The sequence below is a fragment of the Cottoperca gobio genome, chromosome 5 (genome assembly GCF_900634415.1).
Source record: "Cottoperca gobio chromosome 5, fCotGob3.1, whole genome shotgun sequence".
Classification (NCBI taxonomy): Eukaryota; Metazoa; Chordata; class Actinopteri; order Perciformes; family Bovichtidae; genus Cottoperca; species Cottoperca gobio.
Window position 1 is genome coordinate 30,215,960 of NC_041359.1, and position 24,766 is coordinate 30,240,725.

The following is a 24,766-nucleotide window of genomic DNA, read 5'->3' on the forward strand; positions in this document are numbered from 1 at the left end:
TAACATCCAGCAGGAGGAGACTAGTCTGTAACATCCAGCAGGAGGAGACTCCTCTGTAACATCCAGCAGGAGGAGACTCCTCTGTAACATCCAGCAGCAGGAGACTCCTCTGTAACATCCAGCAGGAGGAGACTCCTCTGTAACATCCAGCAGAAGGAGACTAGTCTGTAACATCCAGCAGGAGGAGACTAGTCTGTAACATCCAGCAGGAGACTAGTCTGTAACATCCAGCAGGAGACTCCTCTGTAACATCCAGCAGGAGGAGACTCCTCTGTAACATCCAGCAGGAGACTCCTCTGTAACATCCAGCAGGAGACTCCTCTGTAACATCCAGCAGGAGGAGACTAGTCTGTAACATCCAGCAGGAGGAGACTCCTCTGTAACATCCAGCAGGAGGAGACTCCTCTGTAACATCCAGCAGAAGGAGACTAGTCTGTAACATCCAGCAGGAGACTCCTCTGTAACATCCAGCAGGAGGAGACTAGTCTGTAACATCCAGCAGGAGACTCATTCTGTAACATCCAGCAGGAGACTCCTCTGTAACATCCAGCAGAAGGAGACTAGTCTGTAACATCCAGCAGGAGGAGACTAGTCTGTAACATCCAGCAGGAGACTCCTCTATAACATCCAGCAGGAGAATTCTCTGTAACATCCAGCAGCAGGAGACTCCTCTGTAACATCCAGCAGGAGGAGACTCCTCTGTAACATCCAGCAGGAGACTCCTCTGTAACATCCAGCAGCAGGAGACTCCTATGTAACATCCAGCAGAAGGAGACTAGTCTGTAACATCCAGCAGCAGGAGACTCCTCTGTAACATCCAGCAGGAGGAGACTCCTTTGTAACATCCAGCAGCAGGAGACTCCTCTGTAACATCCAGCAGGAGGAGACTAGTCTGTAACATCCAGCAGCAGGAGACTCCTCTGTAACATCCAGCAGAAGGAGACTAGTCTGTAACATCCAGCAGGAGGAGACTCCTCTGTAACATCCAGCAGGAGGAGACTCCTCTGTAACATCCAGCAGGAGGAGACTCCTCTGTAACATCCAGCAGGAGAATCCTCTGTAACATCCAGCAGAAGGAGACTAGTCTGTAACATCCAGCAGGAGGAGACTCCTCTGTAACATCCAGCAGGAGGAGACTCCTCTGTAACATCCAGCAGAAGGAGACTAGTCTGTAACATCCAGCAGGAGGAGACTAGTCTGTAACATCCAGCAGGAGGAGACTCCTTTGTAACATCCAGCAGGAGGAGACTAGTCTGTAACATCCAGCAGGAGACTCCTCTGTAACATCCAGCAGGAGACTCCTCTGTAACATCCAGCAGGAGACTCCTCTGTAACATCCAGCAGCAGGAGACTCCTCTGTAACATCCAGCAGGAGGAGACTCCTCTGTAACATCCAGCAGGAGGAGACTCCTCTGTAACATCCAGCAGGAGGAGACTCCTCTGTAGCATCCAGCAGGAGGAGACTCCTCTGTAACATCCAGCAGCAGGAGACTCCTCTGTAACATCTAGCAGGAAGAGACTCCTCTGTAACATCCAGCAGCAGGAGAGGAAACTCCTCTGTAACATCCAGCAGGAGGAGACTCCTCTGTAACATCCAGCAGGAGGAGACTCCTCTGTAACATCCAGCAGGAGACTCCTCTGTAACATCCAGCAGGAGGAGACTCCTCTGTAACATCCTGCAGGAGGAGACTCCTCTGTATCATCCAGCAGGAGACTCCTGATGAGTTTATGTCTCAATCTGTAGTTTCAAGTCTTTTTCAACATGATATTCATTTAGTAACTTCTGGAAGTTACTAAATGGAAGTGAAATAGCGGATAAACAGCGTCTGCTTTAGGGCGCGGCTACCTGTGATTGACAGGTCATCACCACGATGAGTCTGTGTTTCATATTTTACAATTTCACATTTAGTGTTTGCACTTCATGAAAGTTCACTGTAACATTTTGATCTCTTCTTCAGCGGCACTTCGATTCCAAAAAACCAAGATGGCGCGGTCAAACGTCAAATTCAAAGCTTCAAAACCGTATTCCACAAACCAAAGGGTGACGTCACTGTAACTACGTCCACCTTTTATATACAGTCTATGGATCGTTGAGTAAAAGGTTTGTTCACACGTCTGATGGAGATAAAGCTGCTGAAGTCTTTCATCTCATGACAAGAACTCACACGGTGATACAATCACAGATGACATTCAAACTACAGTAAGTCATCTGCACAGCATCTGTACATCAGCTCTTGTCTCATTGTTACACTTCTCTTCACTCTCTGTTCTATCTTTCCATTGTGTGGATGATCTGAGAAGGTCCTCACTCTGCCGTCTGTTTAATCTTCTCGCGGCGTTTCTATGTAAGTTCCTGTCATTACAGTTAAAGTCTGTCTCGCCCCTCTGACTGAATTATTTATCTGTTTCTATTCAGTGAATGCCAAGAACAAGCATTTCAGAAGGAGAATCTGGGCTCACAAGTTTCAACAGCAACAAAGGAACCGAGGGGAAAACAAGACAGCTGAGAGAACATAGACCCGACTGGTGAGTTGATTTCTTCTGTTTATTAACAGCGTTCTTAACAGGAAGTTGGGAAACTTAAGATGAAACATAAGATTACAGGTAAAATATCCTCTTTTAATGCATCAGAACACCAAACAATTGCAAATACCGCACAATAAGAAGCACCATTTAAAATCTGTCTCACTACAACTGGAAGAGGAAAGAAATACAAATTGAAAATGGACTGAAAGTCTGCAGAAACGCAAAGTCCCAGCTTCTAAATGTAACTGTACAAAAGTGTTAATTAATAATAACTAGTGGAACTACAGTGGAAGTACGGTGCTGCAAATAGAAACACAACAAGGATTCACATTCATATTCAGCAGTTCTGCTGTAAAATATTTCAACGTAATGCCAACTTCCTGTGTCCTTCATTTAGCAAAGTTCTTCATGCACTACTTTCTCTGTGCTCATGCAGCATGGTTGAACTCTTATAATGCACCATCTTGTTACTTAATCACACAATTGATTAGTGCTCAGAGGGAAATACTGGCAGTGAGTTAGAACTAGTAAATCTGGTATTTTTAAGTGAAAGGATACATCATCCACAGCCCCAGCGAGCAGCGCGACCATTAAAAACAAGTTGCACAGTGTTTGTGCCAGAAGGCAAACAGCATATATTGCCAGAATCAGAGTATTTGCTATACAGTTAATAATTGTATGTCGGATGCAGTATTGTAGAGATTCAGTCTTCCTTGAACCTGTCGACACCTTATATGTGCAGTTTCAGCTCGAAGATATAAGTTATGGTGAGAACATTAACTTTTTTAACAATTAACCGTAATCATGAATGTTTCTGACATCTGTTTGAAAGGGTTTCTGTGTAATCTTTGCCTTTTATAGCCATGCGAGTGGATTTGAAGGATTGCCATGAAGGATTACACGGAGCAACCGTTGGTCTGAGTTAAAACATGCAGCTGTCATTCGTATGAATGGAAACAGTCTGTCGACATCGTTCGGTTAAAGGCGGGGAGCTCTGGCAAAACAAGCTGAACTAGGTCCAACTGTTCCTGCGGTGTCACCCGAGGAGGCATTGTGTTGTCGCCAACAAGTACTTGCAAACACCTTCCTGATAGATGACTTACCTGGTCATCCCTTATGTTGTGTTGGGGTCTGAAGCAGTGCATTGAAATGTTTTGAAATACAATTACAACAGGATTGTAATACATAATAAGTTAGTTATGATTTAGTAAAAACAATATTGGATGAGTCATTATTTTTGAGTGTTTTGAGTTAAATCATGACCCGCGAACACAAGGAACAGAAACAACACAAAGGTTAAGTAACAGGAAAGAAGTATTATCTGCAAAATGTACTTAATTATGTCAACAATGTATTTTTACGGTTTACTGTGAGATCGTCGCAACAAATGAATCAAATCAAATCATATCAAATGTATTTATATAGCCCAATATCATAAATTATACATTTGTCTCAGTGTTTACAGAGTGTACAGGATACTTGAGCTGAACTCCTGTCTGAGTTTTACAAACTGATGAACATTGAAACACATTATAATCTGTTATTCTTACAGGACTTTCAATGTAAACTCAAACAGCAGTTTGTTTATCTCACGAAAAGTAATTCCTTTTATGTGCATTGTCCTACGAATGTCGAGCAACACGTGTCAGTTACACATGCACATGCACGCAGTCTTTTCAAAATAAACGTCAAAGGACACACGTGGGTTAGGGTTAGAAAAGATTGTGTTCAGGGGTTAATATAACGGAAGTTAAGTGACAAATAAATACCTTGTGATGTCTCCTGAGGAAACGTCCCACCCTGACCTCCTTCCTACATGGACTTCTTTGCTTCTCCATACTGTTTTTTGTAGGAAGTACAGCGTGTTACGTTGGTACAGCTAAGAACAGTGAATGAGAACCGACTGCACCGATACCTTAAACAACCCGCCCCGATGAGCATCTTCTCCGACGCTACCGAGAAGATCCTGAGTGTTGTGTTTTTCTACTGACTGGCATCTCACTTCCATCCTCTGCTACATTGTGTGTGGTGAACTAACTGTAAGGAACTTAAGCCACCAGCTGCACATTCGTGTTCAACATCTAACCTTTGTCTTCAGCTTTAGTGAACATCTTTTACTTTCTATCCGATGGTAACAGTAGAAAGATATCAGGAAATGAGAGAGATGACATGCAACAGAATGTCCTCGCTCACCTCGAACCCAGGACACGGTGGTTACATGATCAGTGTTTGAACCCTCAGGCGACCAGTTTTCGCCCCTTTTGGAACTATTTTCTGTTCAACTCTTGTGATGCAACCAAATTACACTAACGCTGCTGCATCTGCTCTGTGTGTCGCCTCTACAAAGTTTTGGTCTGCGTTCCTTTTTGTTTTTCTGAAACGATATTGTTTCAGCACACAGTGCAGAATTATCATCATGATTATGAATATGCATGGTTATCCATGCGTGTACGTCAGTGAATTATTGGCCTCTGGTTTCTCTCAGCTCTGCTCTCTCTTTCTTTTTGCCCAGCTGGATTCTCTTGTAAAGACATATGAAATTAATTTCAAGCCTCAATGAATCGCAATGACTTCTCTAACTGGGAATCTGTGTCTCTGTGTTGTAGATTCTCCAAGCAGGGTAAGGGATATGTATCTAACGAGGTGCCTGTCGGATCACTGCCTTTACCCCTCTGGCAGGGGAGGAAGTAAGAAGCTCCAGAGTCACTGAAACAGAGGATGCAAATATGGAAGTGGCACACTGATCTTATATTCACTGCTGTCAAAACCTTGGTCGTCATCTCTTTCACAGCTAACTGGCTACAGCAAAGTAGCCACTGCAGGCGAGGGGGGAAAAATTAATGGAAGAAGACTGTAAAAGAATATGAAACAAGAAAGTAAATGACTGGAGCAACATTTCGTAGATGAAGGAAAGAAAGATTCAGGCCCAGATTCACAAAGAAAATGTCATCGTGCAAATGTGCATTGTAGGTTTCATTGAATTCGTGTCGCACAAACTGGAACAAGAAGGAAGGTGTGCAAATTCTGATCGATATGTGTTTGCAATAAGGACAGAGACAAACCCTGCAAACACTCACATCACATACAGACTGAGTCCAGCCTGCTTCGTGTGTTGGTTAATGCACCACATACAGTGTTATTGGGGTACCACGCTTCATATCTGACCTTGGAAAAGAATCTGCACAAAAGCAGTAAATCTGGAGAGAGAGAGAGAAAATGGTGTAAATGTGCATCCTGGGATTTAGGCGCAGAGGGGGCAAAGGCACAGACAGGAGTCGGAGAGATAGATAAAGGTTGCAAAGAAGGAAGGCTGATGATGTATGTCAGGTCCTGGACTTATAATGAAAGAGACTACTTCCCTTTGCATCCGAGGGACCCGGTCAGGAGAGGTCACAAGCAATGAGAGGAGACAGACAGACAGAGAAGGAGAAACAAAAAGGAAAAGCACAAGTGTGGAGAAAGTGAGACAGGATGAAGGAGGCACAGAGAAAGAGGGTTCATGTGAAAAACACTCACAACCGTCAGCTGCAGAGGTCTCTGGCAGTTTCCTGTCTGACAAAACATCTGATCTTTGGACTGCAACAAGATGAGAAAAGTGAGAGCCAAATCGAGTAAAAGCTTTATCATAAAACAGATAGGGGGGGGGTAGAGGGAAAGGAGGAGTGATAGGAATCTCATAAATCCTTGAGACAGAAAGAGCAAGAGAGCAACAGAGAGCTTTTGTGAGTGAAGAAGAGACCCGGGGAAAGAGTAAGGGCAGTGGAAGTAAAAGAAGTTTCTAAATGAGTTATGGAGAACCAGTTACTGCTCCTATGTTTCCTGGACCGAAGCTGCCAACCGCTGACCTTCATGGAATTACACAGATTTAATATTTCCCCTTCGTACTTTGTTTTTGCCTTGGTGAATGAATCTGGAAGATAACGCGACGCAGATTAAAGTGAATCCAGAAACATGTATCCCACAGTCTAATAACAGAAAAACAACAATATGCAATTTAATAGGAAAGGGGGAGCAAGCAATATTGTTGGAAAAGGGTACCGTGGAATACTCAAGGTTATATATAAAGGGTCCCAAGGGGGTACCACTCCATCGGGCATCATGTAATGCTTTATAAAGGAGTACCGGGGATTTTGTCCGATGAAATTGGAAAGTGGTACCATGGAATATTTTAGGTGAGAGGATCAGTTGAATGGGAATCATCATGAGGCACATGCACAGCTGTGTAACAATGAAAACACCATCATAGTGCCATGTTGTTCCCTAACCATAACCCTAACCCTAACCCCTAACCCATTCTACATAGATGTTTGAAAACAAAACAAATTATTAGATTTCACCGTATTTCATCCAAATGATCAGACTTCCAAACATCTACACAAATCCTTTTCCGTAGCCTTACAACCAGAGGTTACAGCAAAAGATTCCTATGAACAATAAAAAGCTCCACTTTGTCATCTCTCGCTCCTTCTCGCTCTTGTCTTCCAGATAACCAGCTCTCACCTCCAGCTTCCAGCATGGCGTGGCCTCCATCTCCTACTTCCTCAACATCCCTGTCTCCCTCCCCCCACTCCCCCTACCCAAATCAGGGTCTGTACCCTAAACCTAAGGCCCATACCCCTAACCCTAACCTGTACCAAGGCCTGCATCCTAACCCTAACCCCCCAACCATCACACCTAATCCTAATTCTAACCCCTACTCAGGAGTTGGAGGCCATCCCAGTCTGTTTATCATCCACCCACCTAATCACAACCACAACCTCATCCCGCTCCCACTGATCCCCAGCAGATTATTCCATTTGTTTCTACTTTCTCCCACAGGATAACCGGACTTCACCGCACTGTCAAACAAAACTTTTTGAAGGTACAACCACAACATCTAGCCTTACAACACCATAAAATAATCTCAGCATTTAGAAAAAACTATAGTTTACAGAACATGTTAATCCATTCTCAATTCACTAGTCACAGAGCCCCACCCCACACACACCATAGCCAATATTATACAAATATAAAATTCATACATAACCACCATAGCTCAGCATCTTTTCCCTCCTTTGGTTCTTTTTCACTCAGCAACAGTAACATCATATACATCATTACATGCACTACTTGCAATAAACATTTCATTGGCGAAACCAAACACCCATTACTCACCCGTTTAAAACAACATTTGTACTGCATTGGGAAAGGTGCACTTTCCACTCCTCTGATAACCCATTTCAAACAGCATCCCCTCAGCAGCCTCATTATATCTGGTCTCAAGTCCAACGACCGTTGGACCACTGGGCAGAGGAAGAGAGCAGAGAAAATATAGATCGAGAAACTTGGCACTACTATACCATGGGGGCTAAACGACAAGTAAAATATACATTTAATACAGCCTCCCCCCGAGACAGGCGCCACATTTGTTAAATCTTAATCTTCTATATATCTATATACTGTCGTATGTATGTGCATGTGCAAATACTGCATATTTATATTTATCTTGTAATTGTATGCAGTACTTATTAATCCTTTGATTTTCATAGACCAGCAATTACTATTTATTTCCTTGTTTATTTAATATTTATAATATGGTATTAATATTGTTGCTTGCTATTGGATCCTGTTGAATTACAAGACTCATATTTATTCTATTTTATTGTCTTGTTCATTCTCCACAGTTTGTCATTTTGGTCCATTGTTATGAATTACTATATTTATTTATTGCTTGCTTTCTACATCTTTGTGACATGATTGCATCAGCACTTATTTTCTAGCACTTTTATACCGTGTTGATTATTGTTATTCAGATTTTTACCCTCCTGTCTATTTACTATTAAATCATGATTGCTGGTTAATTGGATCTCGATTGATTACATCTTTTGCACAATTTATTCTATTTATTATTTGCTTTTATTATTGAATATGGTACTGCATCAATTAATTGCATGTTCATTCTGCATGGTATGTTAGCATAACTATTTTAGTTGTTTTTACTTGGCACTTATATGGCCTGCTTTTGTGGCCTTACTTGCTCTGGGGCTCTTGTGCCATGGGTCAGGATTTTTGTACTCGTTGTGTCTTGTTCTTTTGTATGTGGCCTCGGTCGGGTTTCGTACCCGGGTCTCCTAGTGGGGGCGGCAGCCTCCTTGCCAGTGGGCTATCTATTTCAGTGAAACCTTTACCTTTAAAATACGCTAGAAATACTGGTTTTACAATTTTTTTATTTTAACACAAAGCAGACTTAGAAAAACATGCTTTACTCGTTTCTCTGCCTCTCTTTCTCTCCCTGGTCCTCGGTCATCATTGTGGTTTTGGAAAGCCCCGGGGTCGTACCCTGGCCCCCAAAGGGAAAGAGCTGATCCCTTTCTTCTCACCAATGCACCTAGACCGTAATCAGACACACCACACATAGCATACATTCATCAAGACACCCACCCACAGATCAGTAGGCCAGAGCATTTAAATCATAACCTTGAACTTCAAACCTCAAACTATAACCCAAACCTAACCCTAACCCTAACACCTAACCCTAACCCCTAACCCTAACCCTAACCCATTCTACATGGATGTTTGAAAACTTTTTTTTGTGAGGAAGAACGTTTCTGGGGAAAGCGTTATGTCTAAGAATTTACAAAGAGATCTGGACAAAATGGCAGAGTGGCATTATCTTTTGAACATTTCAATGGGACCTTTGAATATAGCACGGAGGAGACAACCTGTATTATTGTAGGGAAGGGAGGCTGTGCACCGCTGAACCTGTTGTTATACAAGAAACCGTGCAGTATTGTAGATCGTTTATATATTGATCTTTGTGTCACTCACTCTGTCAAGCGTCTTTGAGTTACTAGATACAAGACTAATGTATTATTATTATGTTTAGCATAAGGGCGATCATGGAATTCTGTATGAGAGTGGGATCAGAACATAATGAGAAATGTTGTTTACTCACAGGGGTCGCTGAGGTTGGATCCACGTTGCACGGGGCAATGCATGTGATCCTGGAAGACCTGAGGTGAACACAAAGGTACGGCTAACATATTAATCTGACTTCATGATTCAGATTCCTGGGCTGTGTTTAATTTTAAAGTGTCTGTGGAGGTGGAGGTGTGCAGGGGACATGTGATGCAAGAGGTATGAAGACACATCTCTTATCAGCTGACGATCAAACAGGAGTAGGCTTTGTAGCAAATGCTTAAGAGTTTTAGTTGAGACTATTTCAATACTACACACACTTTATATCTAATAAATGTCTCCTAAATACATTTTATTGCAAAGAAAGAAATCTATATTTGGTTTGTAACCATGCAGGCTGCTGCTTCTCTTGCTTTGGTGACATTTGTATTGTTTGGAGAAATGTTCCCGGACCAGATTGTTGCTGACAAAGTGCCAAGAATCTTAAACAGTTCTTAACATCAACCGTCAGCTGCGTTCTTCAAACTCACAGTGAGTCAACAACGACTTTCATCAGGAAGAAAAACAGCCAAAAAATGTTTGTGTTCCCCAAACTCTCATGACTATTTCACTATAAAAGCCATTTCAAAATAAAAGCATTCAAAATACTTAATACACCACTGATGTGCAGACGTCCACCTTAAATAAAGCCAGTGAATGAAACTCTTACACGGACATCATTTGTTTATTACATCACTTATTTAAAACATACATTTTATATATCGTGAATATTGCATGTAATTCAACATTGATTTTTATGTGTGGAAACATAATAGTGTGGACTAGAATTTAAGATAAAGTTTGTTGGATCTGAACAATGATTGGCTGATCAAACATGAAGTTCTTTATGTGGATCCATCAGCTTCCACAAAGTGTTTGCTGATCTTCATGTCTCTCCTTTAAGAAATAAACATCTTATATATAATCATCCTGTTTATCTCTAACTCCACTGTCACACAGACCTTCAGTGGTAATATCTTCAGATTATCAGCTGTGTTAATGAATGGAAACATCCTCTCAGTGAAAGTGTGTGTGAAGGTGTGTATGTGTGTGTTAGTGTCAGCATCAGAGAACGACAGCTTTCCTCTGTTCCAGTCCAGATTCACTCTGATCCTCTGGAGCTTCTTCTGCACTCCGAGAACAGTGAGTGGATCTGGTGGTGAGTGTGTAAAGTATTCACCTTCATAGAACACTATTGTCAATAATCCAGACTGTATGATTGCCTTCCTCTGGACAGACTCTTCTAACACACCCAGTGACCAGCCTGTACTGTCTCCAACCTGGACGTCCCAGCTGTGAGTCCCTGAGTTAAAGCCCTCAGAGCTCAGGACAGACCAGTGTTCATCAAACCTCTCTGGATTATCAGGGAGCTGCTGTCTCTGTCCTCCTCTCACACTGGTCAGATCTTCAGACAGGATGAGTCCTGGATGAGCAGTGTTTGGGTCCAGAATCAGAGGAGAGTAGGAGACCATCTCCTTCATCTTGTTCCAGATGTTGAAGGTGAGGTTGCCCAGGTGTTTGGCCTGGTCTATCAGAGGTCCTGAGAGCAGCTGTGGAGCCTCCAGCAGGGTGCGCTGCAGCTGGACTCTCTGCACTGCAGTCCTGTAGTTGAGCAGGAATGAGAGGTCTTCAGCTCTCAGCTGCTCCTCTGTGTCTCTGACTGTGTGTGAAAGATCTGCTATCTCTCTGCTCAGAGCCTTCATCATTACACTCTTCTGCTCCTCTTCCTCCCTGAATGCAGCCACCCTCGCCTCCTCTTCCTCTTCTAGAAACTGGTGCAGCTTCTTAAACTGCTCCTTAATCAGCGTCTCTGTGCGTCGGGCCTGGACCTTCATGTGTCCTGCTGTTAGATCAGACTTCACTTTAACTTCTTCTAACGCCTCTAACTTCTTCTTTAAGGGCTGCAGAGTTTCCTGAAGTTCCTTCTTGTGTTGTCGTGCAGCTTCATCGATGGGTCTGATTCTGTGTTTGCTGTGTGTCTCTGAATCTCTGCAGACGACACACACTGGCTGCTGATGGTGAGATCCTTTGAAGCGCTCTGATCTCTCTCCTCTAAGAAACTCTCACACAGATTCTTTAACACCAAGTTACAAGGTGGTTCATCCCTTGAAGATCTTCTATTACAAAGAGAACACTCACATGTTTGTTTCTCCCTCCACCATCTCTTCACACAGTCTTTACAGAAGCTGTGGCTACATGACAGAAAAACAGGATCTCTAAAGACGTCATGACAAACGGGACAGCAGAGATCCTCCTCCGATCTCCTTCAAATTCCCAAAATATTATTATTATTATATTATACCCTTTGTCCTTACACCCTCTGTCTTTACACCCTCTGTCCTTAGACCCTCTGTCCTTACACCCTCTGTTTTTAGACCCTCTGTCTTTAGACCCTCTGGCCTTAGACCCTCTGTCCTTACACCCTCTATCCTTAGACCCTCTGTCCTTACACCCTCTGTCCTTAGACCCTCTGTCCTTAGACCCTCTGTCTTTAGACCCTCTGTCCTTTGACCCTCTGTTCTTACACCTTCTGTCCTTAGACCCTCTGTCCTTAGACCCTCTGTCTTTAGACCCTCTGTCCTTAGACCCTCTCTCCTTAAACCCTCTTTCTTTAGATCCTCTGTCCTCAGACACTATGTCCTTAGACCCTCTGTCCTTAGACCCTCTGTCCTTACACCCTCTGTCTTTAGACCCTCTGTCCTTTGACCCTCTGTACTTAGACCCTCTGTCCTTACACCCTCTGTCCTTAGACCCTCTGTCCTTACACCCTCTGTCTTTAGACCCTCTGTCCTTAGACCCTCTGTCCTTAAACCCTCTGTCCTTAGACCCTCTGTCCTTACACCCTCTGTCTTTAGACCCTTTGTCCTTACACCCTCTGTCCTTAGACCCTCTGTCCTTAGACCCTCTGTCCTTACACCCTCTGTCTTTAGACCCTCTGTCCTTAGACCCTCTCTCCTTAAACCCTCTTTCTTTAGATCCTCTGTCCTCAGACACTATGTCCTTAGACCCTCTGTCCTTAGACCTTTTGTCCTTACACCCTCTGTCTTTAGACTCTCTGTCCTTCGACCCTCTGTCTTTAGACCCTCTGTCCTTAGACCCTCTCTCCTTAAACCCTCTTTCTTTAGATCCTCTGTCCTCAGACACTATGTCCTTAGACCCTCTGTCCTTAGACCCTCTGTCCTTACACCCTCTGTCTTTAGACCCTCAGTCCTTAGACCCTCTGTCCTTAAACCCTCTTTCTTTAGACCCTCTGTCCTCAGACCCGCTGTCCTTAGACCCTCTGTCCTTACACCCTCTGTTCTTACACCCTCTGTCCTTAGACCCTCTGTCCTTACACCTTCTGTTCTTACACCCTCTGTCCTTAGACCCTCTGTCCTTACACCCTCTTTCTTTAGACCTTCTGTCCTTACACCCTCTGTCCTTAGACCCTCTGTCCTTACACCCTCTGTCTTTAGACCCTCTGTCCTTAGACCCTCTCTCCTTAAACCCTCTTTCTTTAGATCCTCTGTCCTCAGACACTATGTCCTTAGACCCTCTGTCTTTAGACCCTCTGTCCTTAGACCCTCTCTCCTTAAACCCTCTTTCTTTAGATCCTCTGTCCTCAGACACTATGTCCTTAGACCCTCTGTCCTTAGACCCTCTGTCCTTACACCCTCTGTCTTTAGACCCTCTGTCCTTCGACCCTCTGTACTTAGACCCTCTGTCCTTACACCCTCTGTCCTTAGACCCTCTCTCCTTACACCCTCTGTCTTTAGACCCTCTGTCCTTAGACCCTCTGTCCTTAAACCCTCTGTCCTTAGACCCTCTGTCCTTACACCCTCTGTCTTTAGACCCTTTGTCCTTACACCCTCTGTCCTTAGACCCTCTGTCCTTAGACCCTCTGTCCTTACACCCTCTGTCTTTAGACCCTCTGTCCTTAGACCCTCTCTCCTTAAACCCTCTTTCTTTAGATCCTCTGTCCTCAGACACTATGTCCTTAGACCCTCTGTCCTTAGACCCTTTGTCCTTACACCCTCTGTCTTTAGACTCTCTGTCCTTCGACCCTCTGTACTTAGACCCTCTGTCCTTACACCCTCTGTCCTTAGACCCTCTGTCCTTAGACCCTCTGTCCTTACACCCTCTGTCTTTAGACCCTCAGTCCTTAGACCCTCTGTCCTTAAACCCTCTTTCTTTAGACCCTCTGTCCTCAGACCCGCTGTCCTTAGACCCTCTGTCCTTACACCCTCTGTTCTTACACCCTCTGTCCTTAGACCCTCTGTCCTTACACCTTCTGTTCTTACACCCTCTGTCCTTAGACCCTCTGTCCTTACACCCTCTTTCTTTAGACCTTCTGTCCTTACACCCTCTGTCCTTAGAACCTCTGTCCTTAAACCCTCTGTCCTTACACCCTCTGTCCTTACACCCTCTGTCTATAGACCCTCTGTCCTTACACCCTCTGTCCTTAAACCCTCTTTCTTTAGACCCTTCTGTCCTCAGACCCTCTGTCCTTACACCCTCTGTCCTTAAACCCTCTTTCTTTAGACCCTCTGTCCTTAGACCCTCTGTACTTACTTGTAAACGGTCTCATGTCAACTAGTTTAATATTCACGAGTGGTTTGGTGGCTCCACATTACTCAAGACTTTCTCTGTCGTCAACCTTTAACCGACGTGAAGTACGATATGTTTGTGATATGTTGTCTGATGTCTGTAAGTGACATGTTTTACTTTAGATTCCTCCAGTAGTTTCTCTGTAGCCTCACGGTTGACTATACGACATTAGAAGTGACAGTAGTCCTGTAGACGTGGCTGCAGCGGGACAGGAAGTTCTGTGTTTTCAGGTGTCTGATGATGTCCCATCAGCAGGTGAGCAGCAGCAGCAGCACAGAGCTTTAGAGAGCAGCAGCACCGTCTGCCTCCGTGTCGCTGCGTCGTGATGGATGACACGGAGTCTGCCTGCTTCTGACGGCAGATAACAGCGGGGGGGGGGGGCTTCACACGCGTGCAGGCCACTGACATGGCACCGGTTGTTCAGCTGTGGAAACATAGGGAGGAAGAAACTGCTGCTTGATATCGCAGCTCCCACCATGACTGCGGGGAGCCCTTGAGCAAGTGGTGTGAAGACGATGTGTTGTTAGCGCCGCATTGTGCAAACGAACAGGTTCCCTCCGTGCTGCCCTTGAACCAGGCAGTGCAGCCGCCTCAGTGCTGCGGAGCTTGTCCTGCTCTTGGTCTCTGTGATGCTGATCCGGCTCCTGTTGAAACAGATGAGCATTTAAAGCTTGAACACAGTTTAGCAGCCGAGTACCGCTAATGCATTCTGTGTGTGTGTGTGCGTGCGTGTTTGTGTGTGTGTGTGTGTGTGTGTGCGCTTTATCTGTACACTGAGGAAGGTGTGTGTGTGTGTTTGCACCCAACATGTTTTCAGATTTTAGGATGGATTCATCAGCAATTTCATTTCTTATGCATGTATTCTTATATAAAACACATCACAGGCAGTATTATAATATTTATATAATATATATTATAATAACATCTGAAACACTGTCAGTAGTTTCTGTAACATGAGAAATACTAAATGTTTAAAAAGCACACTTGTGTGTCTGCAGCCCCGCCACATCGCTCCACCCCGACTAGTGCTCCTCCAGTTTGTAACAGCGGAGCCACAGGGAGGTGCTCGGGTGGAGGACAGGAAGCAGGGTTCACATCCTGTCTGTACTTTTCACAATAAGAGCTCTCTGCTTGACTTTAGAGGAAGATCGTGTGACTGCAGTTCTGTCGTCCTTCCACTCAACCACAACACTCTACAGGAAGATCATTAAAACATCCAACTAACAGTGAGCTGCTTCAACATCACACACACACCTTCCTCAGTGTACAGATAAAGCACACACACACACATTGTGCAGGCAGACAGCGACACGTCGTGGACCCTCAGTCTTCTTCTTCACGTGAACGTTGCTGCAGCTGTGATGTGTAACAGGAGACGTGTGCTCCCTCTCCCCTGACACGCCTGTATGATGGACAGGAGCATTTCATAACCCTTCAGTGACCTCTTGTGCCCGTGTTCAGTGTCATAGAAGCCCATTGACGGAGCGTCGGACTCAATAACCGCCTTATCACGGGAGCTGCAGAGGATTTCTCTGTGTTCCCCACAGTCTCAGCCGTGAATGATTTGATAGCTTTGGCTTCATCCGATCAATATTTCCACCGGCATCACTCCCTAACCTTCCTCTCTGGTTCAGGCTATTACTGTGAAATTGCCTTTTTATGGTTGTAAAATCAAGTATCTGTGAGACGAAATCATTGGCTGACATTTGTTTGGCTGCACAGAGTCGATACCTGATGCATGGGATCACCTGGATAACTGCAGGTTGACATTACAGTCTGTAATCTCCTTTTAATCTCACATGCAAAACATTCACATACATTTATCTGAGAACTCTCAGTCTCGTTAGTTCTACGACTGAAGCTCGTCTACGACTCGCAGGCCAAACGTTTAGTCCCGATGAAAACTTCATAAGGAACCAAAAGACTCATTTAATCCATTAAAGACTCACCAAGTGGAGGAACCATAGTCGGCTGACATATGAGAACTGCTTCACATCCGGCAGTGTCTCCGTCACGTGTTCGAGCAAGTCCCTGCGGTGGTGAAGAACTCTCCCTCCCATCACATGGGACTGTCCAGCACACAACTCACAGGTTTGCATGTTCGCTATAATAAATGTGATCTCGTCTGAACTTTATGGTTCTCAGTTATGACCTGAACACTACGAGGCGACATTAACGTCACAATGTGATGATTTTGTGGAAACCTCATGGTCTGCTCGACCGCTCACAAAAGGCTTTGCCCTTTTGATCTCATGTCCAGCTCGTCCTCTGCTCCTCTGTCGCTCCACTTGTTTACATTTTAACAAACAATTTAAATCTGTGTGAACGTCCAGGGGAGCATGAGACTTAATGACCAATGTGTTCACGTCGTCCTCTGGAACACTTTCACTGTAACAATTAAACATCATGTTATTAATAGGGTTAGGGTTAGGGTTAGGGTTAGGGTTGACCCTATACAGACAGTAGAAATATATATTGAAGCTCAGAAATGCAATTTGAACAATAACCACGTCATCTTGAGCTTCACCTTTGTGCCTCTGCTCTCACAGCAGAGTTGTTGATTACTGCGGCGCTCCAAGAGTCAACACAGAGGCAGTCAGGAGCTGCACGGCCATTCACAGCAGAGAGGAAGAGGAAGAGGAAGATCAGCTTCTGTTGTGTTTGTTGATTGGAAAGCGCTGTGCTCTGTGGGGAAGATATCTGAGTCCTTTTGTGTGTTTACCTTCAGAATCAGCAGGTCGGCTTCATGATGATCTCAATTATTATCGTCACGTGTCTGACGTGTCCAGTTAACTACATGTACTTTAATACCGTGTACTTTTACTGCTGATACTTTAATACTGAGTACTTTTATTGCTGATACTTTAATACTGAGTACTTTTACTGCTGATACTTTAACTACATGTAAATTAATACTGAGTACTTTTACTGCTGATACTTTAATACTGAGTACTTTTACTGCTGATACTTTAACTACATGTACTTTAATACTGAGTACTTTTACTGCTGATACTTTAACTACATGTACTTTAATACTGAGTACTTTTACTTCATGTAGCTGATCATTTGAAATGAAGTACTCGTACTTGTGTACTTTTACTTCTGTAAAGGATCTTAAAACGTTGTGATCTTTACCTGCGGTGTTGAATACTGCCATTCATTTAAACTAGACAGATCTGTTGAATACTAAAACGTTACTGTACATATACAGTATGTACATGTACACAGTGTAATCAGACGCTGAAGATCAGCTGCTTCCTTCTTCCCACCTGCTGCTGCGCTGACCTTTGAGGACGACCTTGCATGGTATCTGACGGCCTTTGATCAAAAGGAACAAGAGAAACAGGATTAATTTGCCACCCATTGAGGAGGGGGGGTGAGGGGGTGGGGGTGATGAAGGCTGCGATAACGCAGGAAGGAATATTGATGGGGACAAGTAAACACAGAGATCAAAGTCAAAGAGGGAAAATCAATGTGTCCTCATCAGAATACATAGCGGCCCGAGGAACATCGATACCTCGTCCCAGTGACGCACGTCAAAGACGTCGCTTCTTTAGCTTCATGCTAACATCAGACAGAACCATGTTCTCCATCTCAGTGTAGCGTGTTAGCATGCTAATGCTAGCTACTTAGCACACAGTGCGGCTGAGGCTGATGAGTGGCATCAGTTCTGCAGGTATTTAGTCATAAACTAAACATATTAAATGTGCAGAACACCAAAGTTAGCCGTCACCTGATGATGATGTAAAGATCCTGATTGGTGCTCATGTGTCACGTCGTCTATTTCAAAATAAGCTCCACCCATTTCAACCCAGTGAGAAGAGCGAAGAAGAAAATCTCTCTTGTGCTCATTGCATCAAACATCTTGTTGTTTTACACATCGCCATGTAAAACAAATACTTTTTAATTTAGCACAAACATTACTGGATTATTTTCTGTCTTGCACTCTATGTTAGTTTGAGAGCATATTGCAGTGAAGCCTTCACACTGTCTGTACGGGGTCCTTCACAGGACTGAGAGAAACAAAGCTGCTCGTGTTTACAGCAAGAAGCTGATAATATATAATATATGTTTTCAGCATCTTTAGGGATCAACAAAGTTATTACAAGTGATCCTGAGGGAAACCGACGTCCTGGGAATTTATTTTTAAAGTGGACCCATTTTAAAATGGGCTAATTGGCAACACATATTTCAGCAGGGGTGTAAAGCAGTTGTCCCTGTTGCATGTTGAGGCTCTTTGTGCACCATCACACAGACATGAATCTCCACGGCGTTGACATCAGTGCAAAACTAAATGCGGTCCTGACAAGGTGCAATTGCGTACGTGAGATGATTGGAGGGCGTATAATCCTCGTCCTCCACGCACTGATTTGAGATGTTGAGTCATCGTACAGTCGTGGGGAGCTTATGGTACATGTCCATGTGGAGTCCCTGAGCCCCTCAGTAATTAGCAGAACACGCTGTTTCACGTCTCTCACTAACCTGCACGTTTAGAGTACGACCGCCCAGAACATTTCATATGCAACAAGCAATAGCAATGCACGAGTGTGAATGTAAAAAAGAGAACATTGTATTCGCCTATATGTTCACATTTGTTTCTGTTTTTCCGTCACTTACAATACAAACTAATTCACATCAGCGTACTTTATTAATAAGTTTCATTTGAAAAGTCTGGACATTGACATGACGAACGAGCTTCTGAGAGAAACATAATATAATTCTCTTAACAGCTCAAACATTAAGCCAGAAAACTACTTAAATATTTAAGGAGTATGTGAATATGTAATAACAACAATAATCTTTTATTGATCCCCAATCAAGACAAAAGTGAGAGAATAAAATAAACAACATTAAAATATAAACTAGAAAATAAAAAACATTAATTAAATAAACAGACAGACAGGCAGACAGACAGTTAGACAGACAGACAGACAGACAGGCAGACAGAAAGAAAGACAGACAGACAGACAGACAGGCAGAAAGGCAGACAGAGAGACAGACAGACAGGCAGACAGAGAGAAAGACAGACAGGGAGATAGACAGACAGGCAGACAGACAGACAGGCAGATAGACAGGCAGGCAGGCAGACAGACAGACCGACAGACAGGCAGACAGAGACAGGCAGACAGACAGACAGAGAGACAGACAGGCAGACAGAGAGACAGGTAGACAGACAGAGAGACAGACATAGAGACAGACAGGCAGACAGACAGACAGACAGACAGACAGACAGACAGACAGACAGGCAGACAGAGAGACAGACAGATAGGCAGACAGACAGGCAGGCAGACAGACGCTGACGTTGTCACAACGATGTGACAATAAACCTGCTTTAGAAATATCCTTTTTGTCAAGATGGGTTAGGGTTAACTCTCACTCTTCTTCTTCTTCTTCTTCTTCTTCTTCTACTTCTCCTTCTCCTTCTCCTTCTTCTCCTTCTTCTTCTCCTTCTTCTTCTTCTCCTTGATCTTCTCCTTATTCTTCTTCTTCTCCTTCCTTTTCTTCTCTTTTAGTGGCAGCTCTCCAGCTCCTGTGCATGTGCCAGAGTATTTACTCGGGACATATAGTTATATAGAGTTCAGGGGACGTTACCTGCTGATAATAAATAATTTATGATCAACTGGATTCATCCCACTCACAGGTCTGATGGTTAATCAAGTGTTCTGCATCTGGACTTCACTTCTCTTAACAGGAAATTTAAGAGAAAGCTGCTGCTTGAGACCCAACGTTAGTATTTGTCTTGTAACCTGCAAGTGAAGAGCCAACGCTCCTCACTTTAATGGATAAGAGCCTGAGCCTCAGCTAACATTATTGATGTCACAAAGAGTGTCCCATTCCTCATACAGCATGTTGAGCCTTTACACACCCTCTGTTGCCTTCAGACATTTACGCTGAGCGTGCAGGTGACATCAGCTAAAATCTGTTCAGGTTCATCGCTTTGGGCCACGAGTACACGATGAGATTGGTCCAAAGAGTGTGTAGCATCAGCCGACTGCAGGCTGTGATTCAGCTGGTGCAGCCTGCTGTGGTGTCGAGAGATGGACACAAGGAGAGATGCACAAAGAGAAGGAAACAAGGAGAGACTCACAAAGAGAAGGAAACAAGGAGAGACTCACAAAGAGAAGGAAACAAGGAGAGACGCACAAAGAGATGGACACAAGGAGAGACGCACAAAGAGAAGGAAACAAGGAGAGACTCACAAAGAGAAGGAAACAAGGAGAGACGCACAAAGAGATGGACACAAGGAGAGACGCACAAAGATAAGGAAACAAGGAGAGACGCACAAAGAGAAGGAAACAAGGAGAGATTCACAAAGAGATGGACACAAGGAGAGACGCACAAAGAGATGGACACAAAGAGAGACGCACAAAGATAAGGAAACAAGGAGAGACTCACAAAGAGATGGACACAAGGAGAGACGCACAAAGAGATGGACACAAAGAGAGACGCACAAAGATAAGGAAACAAGGAGAGACACACAAAGAGAAGGAAACAAGGAGAGACGCAAAAAGAGAAGGAAACAAGGCGAGACTCACAAAGAGAGAGAAAGAAGGAGAGACGCACAAAGAGATGGACACAAGGAGAGACACACAAAGAGATGGACACAAGGAGAGACGCACAAAGAGATGGACACAAAGAGAGACGCACAAAGATAAGGAAACAAGGAGAGACACACAAAGAGAAGGAAACAAGGAGAGACGCACAAAGAGATGGACACAAGGAGAGACGCACAAAGAGATGGACACAAAGAGAGACGCACAAAGATAAGGAAACAAGGAGAGACACACAAAGAGAAGGAAACAAGGAGAGACGCAAAAAGAGAAGGAAACAAGGGGAGACTCACAAAGAGAGAAAAAGAAGGAGAGACGCACAAAGAGAACGAAACAAGGAGAGAGCCAGAAAGAGAAGGAAACAAGGAGAGACAAACAAAGAGAAGGAAACAAGGAAAGACGCACAAAGAGAAGGAAATAAGTAGAGACGCACAAAGAGAAGGAAACAAGGAGAGACGCTAAAAAGAGAAGGAAACAATGACAGACAAAAAAAAAAGAAGGAAACAAGGAGAGACGCACCAAGAGAAGGGAAACAAGGAGAGACGCACAAAGAGTAGGAAACAAGTAAAGAAACACTGTAAGAAGGAAACAAGAAGAGACGCATATAGAGAAGGAAACAAGAAGAGGAGCACAAAGAGAAGGAAACGAGGAGAGAGCCACAAAGAGAAGGAAGCAAGGAGAGACATACAAAGAGAAGGAAACAAGGAGAGACAAACAATGAGAAGGAAACAAGTAGAGATGCACAAAGAGAAGGAAACAAGAAGAGACGCACAAAGAGAAGGAAACAACGAGAGACGCGCAAAGAGAAGGAAACAAGAAGAGACAAACAAAGAGAAGGAAACAAGTAGAGATGCACAAAGAGAAGGTAACAAGGAGAGACGCACAAAGAGAAGGAAACAAGGAGAGAAGCACAAAGAGAAGGAAAGAAAGAAAAACGCACAAAGAGAAGGAAACAAGGAGAGACGCTAAAAAGAGGAGGAAACAATGAGAGACGCACAAGGAGAAGGAAACAAAGAGAGACACACAAAGAGAAGGAAACAAGGAGAGAAAAACAAAGAGAAGGAAACAAGGAGAGACGCACAAAGAGAAGGAAATAAGTAGAGACGCACAAAGAGAAGGAAACGAGGAGAGAGCCACAAAGAGAAGGAAGCAAGGAGAGACATACAAAGAGAAGGAAACAAGAAGAGACGCACAAAGAGAAGGAAACAAGGAGAGACGCAAAAAAGAGAAGGAAACAAGGAGAGACGCAAAAAAGAGAAGGAAACAATGAGAGACACACAAAGAGAAGGAAACAAGGAGAGACACATAAAGAGATGGAAACATGAAGAGACGCATAAAGAGAAGGAAACAAGGAAAGAAACACTGTAAGAAGGAAACAAGGAGAGACGCACAAGGAGAAGGAAACAAGGAGAGACACACAAAGAGAAGGAAACAAGGAGAGATGCAAAAAGAGAAGGAAACAAGGAGAGACACACAAAGAGAAGGAAACAAGGAGAGACGCAAAAAGAGAAGGAAACAAGAAGAGACGCACAAAGAGAAGGAAACAAGGGGAGACTCAAAAAGAGATGGACACAAGGAGAGACGCACAAAGATAAGGAAACAAGGAGAGACGCACAAAGAGAAGGAAACAAGGAGAGACTCACAAAGAGATGGACACAAGGAGAGACGCACAAAGAGATGGACACAAGGAGAGACGCACAAAGATAAGGAAACAAGGAGAGACACACATAGAGAAGGAAACAAGGAGAGACTCACAAAGAGAAGGAAACAAGGAGAGACGCACAAAGAGATGGACACAAGGAGAGACGCACAAAGAGAAGGAAACAAGGAGAGACTCACAAAGAGAAGGAAACAAGGAGAGACGCACAAAGAGATGGACATAAGGAGAGACGCACAAAGATAAGGAAACAAGGAGAGACGCACAAAGAGAAGGAAACAAGGAGAGACTCACAAAGAGATGGAAATAAGGAGAGACGCAAAAAAGAGAAGGAAACAAGGGGAGACTCAAAAAGAGAGAGAAAGAAGGAGAGACGCACAAAGAGAACGAAAAAAGGAGAGAGCCAGAAAGAGAAGGAAACAAGGAGAGACAAACAAAGAGAAGGAAACAAGGAAAGACGCACAAAGAGAAGGAAATAAGTAGAGACGCACAAAGAGAAGGAAACAAGGAGAGACGCACAAAGAGTAGGAAACAAGTAAAGAAACACTGTAAGAAGGAAACAAGAAGAGACGCATATAGAGAAGGAAACAAGAAGAGAAGCACAAAGTGAAGGAAACGAGGAGAGAGCCACAAAGAGAAGGAAGCAAGGAGAGACATACAAAGAGAAGGAAACAAGGAGAGACAAACAAAGAGAAGAAAACAAGTAGAGATGCACAAAGAGAAGGAAACAAGAAGAGACGCACAAAGAGAAGGAAACAACGAGAGACGCGCAAAGAGAAGGAAACAAGGAGAGACAAACAAAGAGAAGGAAACAAGTAGAGATGCACAAAGAGAAGGTAACAAGGAGAGACGCACAAAGAGAAGGAAACAAGGAGAGAAGCACAAAGAGAAGGAAAGAAAGAAAAACGCACAAAGAGAAGGAAACAAGGAGAGACGCTAAAAAGAGAAGGAAACAATGAGAGACGCACAAGGAGAAGGAAACAAAGAGAGACACACAAAGAGAAGGAAACAAGGAGAGAAAAACAAAGAGAAGGAAACAAGGAGAGAGGCACAAAGAGAAGGAAATAAGTAGAGACGCACAAAGAGAAGGAAACGAGGAGAGAGCCACAAAGAGAAGGAAGCAAGGAGAGACATACAAAGAGAAGGAAACAAGAAGAGACGCACAAAGAGAAGGAAACAATGAGAGACGCAAAAAAGAGAAGGAAACAATGAGAGACACACAAAGAGAAAGAAACAAGGAGAGACGCAAAAAAGAGAAGGACACAAGGAGAGACGCAAAAAAGAGAAGGAAACAATGAGAGACACACAAAGAGAAGGAAACAAGGAGAGACACATAAAGAGAGGGAAACAAGGAGAGATGCAAAAAAGAGAAGGAAACAAGGACAGACAAACAAAGAGATGGAAACATGAAGAGACGCACAAAGAGAAGGAAACAAGGAAAGAAACACTGTAAGAAGGAAACAAGGAGAGATGCAAAAAAGAGAAGGAAACAAGGACAGACAAACAAAGAGATGGAAACATGAAGAGACGCACAAAGAGAAGAAAACAAGGAAAGAAACACTGTAAGAAGGAAACAAGGAGAGACGCACAAGGAGAAGGAAACAAGGAGAAACACAAAAAGAGAAGGAAACAAGGAGAGACGCAAAAAGAGAAGGAAACAAGGAGAGACACACAAAGAGAAGGAAACAAGGAGAGACGCAAAAAGAAAAGGAAACAAGAAGAGACGCACAAGGAGAAGGAAACAAGGGGAGACTCAAAAAGAGAGAGAAAGAAGGAGAGACGCACAAAGAGAACGAAACAAGGAGAGACGCACGAAGAGAACGAAAAAAGGAGAGAGCCAGAAAGAGATGGAAACAAGGAGAGACTCACAAAGAGATGGACACAAGGAGAGACGCACAAAGAGATGGACACAAAGAGAGACGCACAAAGATAAGGAAACAAGGAGAGACACACAAAGAGAAGGAAACAAGGAAAGAAACACTGTAAGAAGGAAACAAGGAGAGACGCACAAGGAGAAGGAAACAAGGAGAGACACACAAAGAGAAGGAAACAAGGAGAGACGCAAAAAGAGAAGGAAACAAGAAGAGACGAACAAAGAGAAGGAAACAAGGGGAGACTCACAAAGAGAGAGAAAGAAGGAGAGACGCACAAAGAGAACGAAACAACGAGAGAAGCACCAAGAGAGGGAAACAAGGAGAGACGCACAAAGAGTAGGAAACAAGTAAAGAAACACTGTAAGAAGGAAACAAGAAGAGACGCATATAGAGAAGGAAACAAGAAGAGAAGCACAAAGAGAAGGAAACGAGGAGAGAGCCACAAAGAGAAGGAAGCAAGGAGAGACATACAAAGAGAAGGAAACAAGGAGAGACAAACAAAGAGAAGGAAACAAGTAGAGATGCACAAAGAGAAGGAAACAAGGAGAGACACACAAAGAGAGGGAAACAAGGGGAGCCGCACAAAGAGAAGGAAACAAGGAGAGATGCACAAAGAGACAGAAAGAAGGAAAAAC

The 24,766-nt window shown here is 43.7% G+C and overlaps 1 protein-coding gene across 1 annotated transcript; it reads right to left on the reverse strand.

Moving 5' to 3' along the window:
* Positions 1-9,452: 9,452 nt before the first annotated feature.
* LOC115007949 (E3 ubiquitin-protein ligase TRIM39-like) lies at positions 9,453-16,148 on the reverse strand. Its single transcript, XM_029431119.1, is given in 6 exon segments — positions 9,453-9,518; positions 9,923-9,941; positions 10,408-11,509; positions 11,512-11,728; positions 14,598-14,693; positions 15,999-16,148. Coding segments are annotated over 6 exon segments (1,650 nt in total).
* Between the last annotated feature and the right edge of the window lie 8,618 nt (positions 16,149-24,766).